The 6,600-nt window shown below is 44.1% G+C and overlaps 1 protein-coding gene across 1 annotated transcript; it reads left to right on the forward strand.

The window, feature by feature from the left end:
• Window positions 1-338: 338 nt before the first annotated feature.
• LOC127344344 (ferredoxin, root R-B1) lies at window positions 339-1,334 on the forward strand. The gene has a single exon (XM_051370581.2). The coding sequence runs from the start codon at window positions 667-669 to the stop codon at window positions 1,126-1,128; it is 462 nt and encodes a 153-aa protein (XP_051226541.1). The 5' UTR covers window positions 339-666; the 3' UTR covers window positions 1,129-1,334.
• Window positions 1,335-6,600: the final 5,266 nt, after the last annotated feature.

Below are 6,600 nucleotides of genomic sequence, written 5' to 3' on the forward strand. Positions count from 1 at the left end.
GTTTTGGATTGAATTAGAACTAGTCCCTGTTTTTGGTTCGAAATCGATTTACATCGTGTTGACTAAAACAATCATATTTTTGTTCATACGGAATCCATTTTAGCCTATAACTGGTCAAATTATTTAGAAAAGAATATACGCATCTAATATTATTTGCCAAAAATCAATCACCCCTTGTCTCCGCAGTCCGCTCGAAAAAAAAGGGAGATGACCCGTGCTCGACAAAAAAGAAGAAGCGCTCTAGGAGATGGAGATGACGCGAAACAGCGAGAACATCTCCAGCTGTAAGCCTGCACGACACGTCTCTGTAGAATATATGTTCCGGTGCGCGTGTACCTTCTACTTCGTACTAGCACCTTCGTGTCGTCGCCAATGGCCGTTTCCCAGGTTCACCAGCCACGTTGTTCCGAGAGATCGAGGTTGCTAATGCTCCAGCTCGATCAACAGCTATAAAATACTGCTCGCATATTAGCTCTGCTTCAGAACTGCAAACTGAAATCCCAGCATTGAGTCCTGAGTCACCTGCGTTTGCTTGCGCGCCAATTATCTCGATCACCTAGACAAGGCTATTCCACTGTTTCTGATCACACACAGTACTTCGTTGTTCACCAGACCACAGGTCTACATCTGCTCCGTGCTTCGGTTGGCAAACCTCCCGAAGGATCGATGGCAACCGCGGGTGCAGCAACGCTGTCCGTCCCTGCTTCCGGCATCAGGTACCGGCCGACGTTTGCCGCTCAGGCGATCAGGACCGCCCGACGTCCCGCCACCTCCATGAAGCAACTCACGTCGTCGGGCGGCGCGAGGCTCTCGGCGAGGTTCAGGGCGGCGGCGACCGCGCACAAGGTGAAGCTCGTCGGGCCGGACGGCGAGGAGACGGAGCTGGAGGTGCCCGAGGACGCCTACATCCTGGAGGCGGCGGAGGAGGCCGGCGTGGAGCTGCCCTTCTCGTGCCGGGCGGGGTCGTGCTCGACGTGCGCCGGGAAGCTGGCGTCCGGCGAGGTGGACCAGTCGGAGGGGTCGTTCCTGGACGACGCGCAGATGGCCGAAGGGTACGTGCTCACCTGCATCGCACACCCCAAGGCGGACTGCGTCATCTACACCCACAAGGAAGAGGAGGTCCACTAGACTATGGTCACACCAGATCAGATCGCGCCACCGCTCCAGAGTAGTCGTGTCGTGTCCCTGTCTTCTATATGGTGCTCTGATTTTCAGTCGCGCCACCCGAACGGTGTTGAATTAAATATTTGAGGCGCCTTCGCCTCGTGCCCGTGCTTTGGATGCGTCTCTCAACCACGTCCCTCAATCTTTCTTTTACATTAAAATATTTTTTTATTTATGTTGTATTTTCATAGAGAGGAGGAACATTACACACATCCAATGAAAGTTATCTTGAGATTTATCAAAATTTAGATGTATCTTGACACTAAATAGCATCTAGATATATCTAAATTTTAACAAATTTCAGTCAAGTTTTGTGAGGCGGAGGGAGTAGATCACTCTCGGATACTTTCAGTCACCTAAACTAGAAAAATGCAACTGATCTGAATTGGAAAATTCGGCTGACTCTGAGAGTGCCATGTTGTTGTTCTTCGATGCGGAGAAAGAACATACAGAAACAAACATAAAGAAAGAACACTCGCCATGTTCAATTATCGTCCTCTTCATCGTTGGTGTGGTAGTGCCAGCGGTAGGACGTGTCATCGAATACATTCACGCTAATCTCATCATCGCCTTCCACTCCTCGGAGGATGTGGAAGCGTGTCATTATTGAGGACGACGATGAACTCGAACTTCCACTCCTCAGAAGACGACAACAGTGCAGGCAACGGCGACCGTGCATGCGTTGCTGCTCCAGCACGGCCGCGGAGGCCACGCCCGCGAACTCGGCCAGCCATGCAGCTGCCCGCGACCTCGACTCTTGACATGGTGGCGGCTAGGGTTGGGAATTGCGGCGCTAGGGTTTTGTGTGAGGGTGATACGCGAGCGCCCCTTTTTATACGCTGGAGGAGGCGAGGGAGCGGTGGCGCACATTAATGCCAGCACGAAATGCTAGGCGTGACGAGACGTGTCCCTACGCCTCTGGCAAAACTGCACCGTCGCTGCGCGCCGTTTACTTTCGTCGAGAGGTAGACGACGGTTGCATGGCGTTCGTGTCTCAATGATGCATCGGGACCACCCCTTCCCGCCTCGCTTTTCGCTCTGCTTCGGGGCGCCGAACACCGTACTAGACCGCGTCGGACAAAAAGTCCCTTTGAAACAGGCTGGGAAGGTAAGATAGCCGAAGGAAAAACCTGGACTTTCTTCTGAATGATCACAGGCATACAATAATTATAATTACCATTTAAAGAAATAAACTTTACTTCCAATTGAAGGATCAGGGGCATATAAGGTTTGAATCCACAAATTTATCTTCGAATTGCATCGGACAAACTCATGTGGTTCCTAATATCCCAAAAAAAATTGCCCCATAAGAAAAAATCCCTTAGGAAGATAATTCCTTGAAATCCTATGAAATTCCTTTGAAGCAAAGGAACCTTTATTCACTCAAAGATCTCACATTTTTGTATACTTTTATTATAGCACAATTAGATACCCTTTGATGAAAACTCATTCGTTATTCAATACTCCCTTCATCTAAAAATATAAGGCGCACTTGTTTTTCAAAAGATAGTAATATGGTTGAATTCATTTTGTGAGATAAGCCACAAAAAAAAAATACACGAACTAATCGCTTGTGAATGTTAAATTGCAAAAAATATTGCTTGCCTTATTAATTTTTGCAGGGAAAAAGATATTCAAAGTGGCATGATTTTGGGAGAGAAAGCCATTGGATATAGATGGTTATAATTAACCCTTACTCCCTAGGACGCATGTAGGAGGTGATGTTTCTGTAGTTTTTAGGACGCATGTAGTGATTTTATCGGTTTTGAAGTTCCTAACTCTAGTCTTTTGACTACTAATGTGCTCGTCTATGTTGCAATCAGTATTTCTCGAGAAATTAGAGCCATAATTTTGTGTTTGTTTCTAGCCTAGAATACAAATTGTTATTTAAAAGTAATTTGCATGTCTGCATAACACATCCATATATCACCGAAAAGTATTTTCAACATTTGTGAAACTTCTAAATATAATTTTGAATTCTCTAAAATTGTGGGCTCTGGCTCCAAAGTGTAGCACATGGAAGTTGTCCACACACTTCATCGTGAAACTAGACAGCATAGCTGGGCCGCAAATCCTATGTGTCGACCAGTTCAGCACTTGCACCACATAGCATATCCCCGCGCGTGGTGTGGGCCGACCCAGTTAGACACTAGGCTTTTGCATTTTTTGCATTTCTTTGTTTTTTATTCTTTTTTTCTGATTTTTCTGTTTCTATTTTTTAAGATTCGAAAAATGTTAATTTTTTTAGAAATGTGCAGACTTTTATAAAATGTTCAGATCTGAAAATGCTCAACATAAAAAATGTACAAATTTTAAAATTGGTCAAGCACTAAAATTGTTTAAATTAAAAATTGTTCAAATTTGAAAATTGTACAAACTCTAAAATTGTTCGAATTTGAAAATAGCTCAAACTGTAAAAATTTTTCAAATTAAAAAATGTTCAAATTTAGAATTTTCTATTTTTATATATTTATTTTAAGTTGTTCAAAGTATAATAATGTTCAGATTTTTATAATTTATTCAAATCTTAAAATGTTTATATGTTAAGAAACTTGTGAAAATGTTTTTTCTGAAAAATATTAGACTTTAAAGAAACAAAAAATATTAGTACAAACGAAACAGAAAAGGAAAAAGGAAAATAATCATACCTTATCAACGGGTTACGACCCAGCCAACTCAACCCTACCTGGGGTGTGCAGCGCCCCGCAAGCGACGACCAGGTCTGTGTAGAGCAACGCCCTAGCTGGGCAGCTTGGCTTGAAAATCCTAGGAGGTTCTGGGACGGTTTTCCCCTACTTCCTGCTCATTAGGGCGCCGGAACATGCTACGCCTGAAGTGGAACCCGGATGGGCCGGCCCATTAGTTCGTTCGGTGAACAAAGTAGAAGTACTATATAGTTTTCTTCGTTTTTGTACAACAGATAAGATATACCGTAGACGTGTCACCTCCTTCGCCCCTAGCCGACACGAGGGATCAAATCCCTGTATCAGCATGTATGCATACACTTTTTTCGAGCTTAAACAAATTTCAACCGAGCAAAAATTAAATATGAGAAAATTTCAAAACCAATCAAAATTTTAACCGGAGAAAATTTCAAAACTAGGAAAATTTTAAATCTGAGCAAATTTCGAAACCGAGAAAATTTTAATTTTTTTTCTAGTTTAAAATTTCTCAAATTTGAAAGTTGCTCCAACTTAAAATTTGCTTGAATTTTAAAAATATGATCTGAACAGAAAAATAAAAGGCAGATACACCGAAAAAAGAAAAAAGCGAAAAACCAAAAAAAAGAAAAAAAGAAAAAAAGAAAAAAGAAAAAAACGAAACCGACAGAAAACTAAGAACACAAGAAAAAACAAAAAAAAAACAGAAAAAACCATTCCAAATGGGCTGCTGCTTGCTTGCCCCCGCACACGGGCGGGCGTTAATCCGTCCCGCAGCTGGGCGGGAAATAGTTTTTTCCGGCTAGGACAGAGATTTAGGTCTAACGGTCAGGCCTGGCTGGACCTAGACTTTACATTTTGACAATTTAAGCAAGAGGCCTGATCTGACGGGCTTTTGCATGCTCAGGCTAGGCTTGGGATGTAGATTTAGGCCCGACGGATCGGGCTTGGGTATTTAGCATTGGCTTTTCTCGGTTTGGCTTGAAGCCTGATGCGGCCTAAACAATGTACTAGTATGATGGACTGTGGTGTTTTTACACGAACGGCGAGAGGCTAACGGAGAAGCGCATCGTCAAACTAGAACTAGAACTACTACGTCTGGTGGAATGCAAGAAACAGAATTAATGCAGGTGACAGAGCATGGTCAAGTGAGGAGGTATGTGCCCAGATCAACAAGCATGTCCACGAGTATGTGAGGGAGATCGACTTACCAAGCCAAGCAGTCCAGGTAACTGCAAGATGGGAGCCTCCTAAACAGGAGTTTGTTAAGGTGAACTTTGACGCTGCTTTCCATGATAATTCACATTCGGGAGCATGGGGCTTTGTTTTACGCTCACACCAAGGTGAATTCCTAGCGGGAGCCGCAGGAAATATTGACCATGCTAAGTCTGCCTTGCACGCCGAGACAATTGCATGTGCGGAAGCGATCGAGGGTGCAGCTCGACTGGGAGTTTACAGGGTTATTTTTTAATCAGATTCAACTACACTAGTACAAGCGCTCAAGACAACTGACTATGATCTGTCAGATTTTGGGGTCCTGCTACGTGATATGCGGAGTTCCTGTTTGCTAAATTTTGATGCTTTTGAATTCTCTTTTTGTCGTCGAGATTGTAATAAGGTGGCCCATGAGTTAGCTCAATATGGGTTTACGGTCGGTTTACCGATCTCTGAGTGGATCGAGTATACTCCAGACATTGTTTCTGGTCTTGTAGCCAGCGATATCGCTGAGCAAGTGGTTTAATAAAGTCAAGTATTTCAAAAAAAAAAAAAAAAAAAAAAAACTACTACAACTTTAAATTTCGGTAGACATGTGTGGTTTAATCCCCCGGACAATATGGGGATTCCTGTAAACTTTTTGTTAGTTGATCAATAAAGCTTGCCGTTCTACCAAAAAGAAAAGACTGTGCGGAGGCTGTCAGTATGCTGAAGAGTGCCAGCGATGAGAGATTGCCTGAAATTTTCCTGGTGAGAAATAAAGCTCCTGCTTGCAGGTGCGGTCGGGTTTAAGGTGGAGTTGATTAGGCGTGAGCAGAACTCGGTTAACCACATTCTACCTAGTTTTGGTGAAACATCTCTAATGACCTCGTGATTCAGTCTATCTGCCTAAATGATTGTTATCTCGATGGTTAATTAATGTCAGTATATCTCATCATTCTGAAAAAAAATACCAGTGACATCTCGGTTTTACTGTATTCATAGCTTACTCAAACAGTTCGTTGGCTTCAGCTATCTTGTCAGGCATGATAAGATACTGCTTAACTCTAGCATACCTGGGATAATAGGAGTTGAGAAAACCATTCCAGTGATCCAAACTACTGCCCTGCCTCGTCAGCACGATGCCGACATCTTCCGAGCACCGTCGACGGAGGCAGCCGACAGGCACCGCGGATCGTATGGAGTCAACTGATCTACACCATTTAGGGTAGGTAATAAACCGCACGAGCACAGACAGTGAAAGACGAAGTTCACATGCACGTGCAAATTAACGCATTTAAGGTTGTCGTTATCCGTCCATAACCCGAATGAACCTTCCCGGCTTCCCGCCGCCGGCATCGATGATCACCGGCGGCTACACTGCTGGGACCCAATGGGGCATGTAGCCACGAGAATGTAGCTCTCGATGATGTGGAATTGTGGATCCTTACAGTTCGGCTAACGGAATTACGTGGAAGCTTTGACCGATCAGTCATCGTCTAGTCAGCCGGGTCCAGTTCCAGCGTGGCTGGAAAATACACACGTGCGGCGACGTACTTCCGTTCAACCAGCTCCGTTGAGT

The sequence above is a fragment of the Lolium perenne genome, chromosome 3 (genome assembly GCF_019359855.2).
Source record: "Lolium perenne isolate Kyuss_39 chromosome 3, Kyuss_2.0, whole genome shotgun sequence".
Lineage (NCBI taxonomy): Eukaryota > Viridiplantae > Streptophyta > Magnoliopsida > Poales > Poaceae > Lolium > Lolium perenne.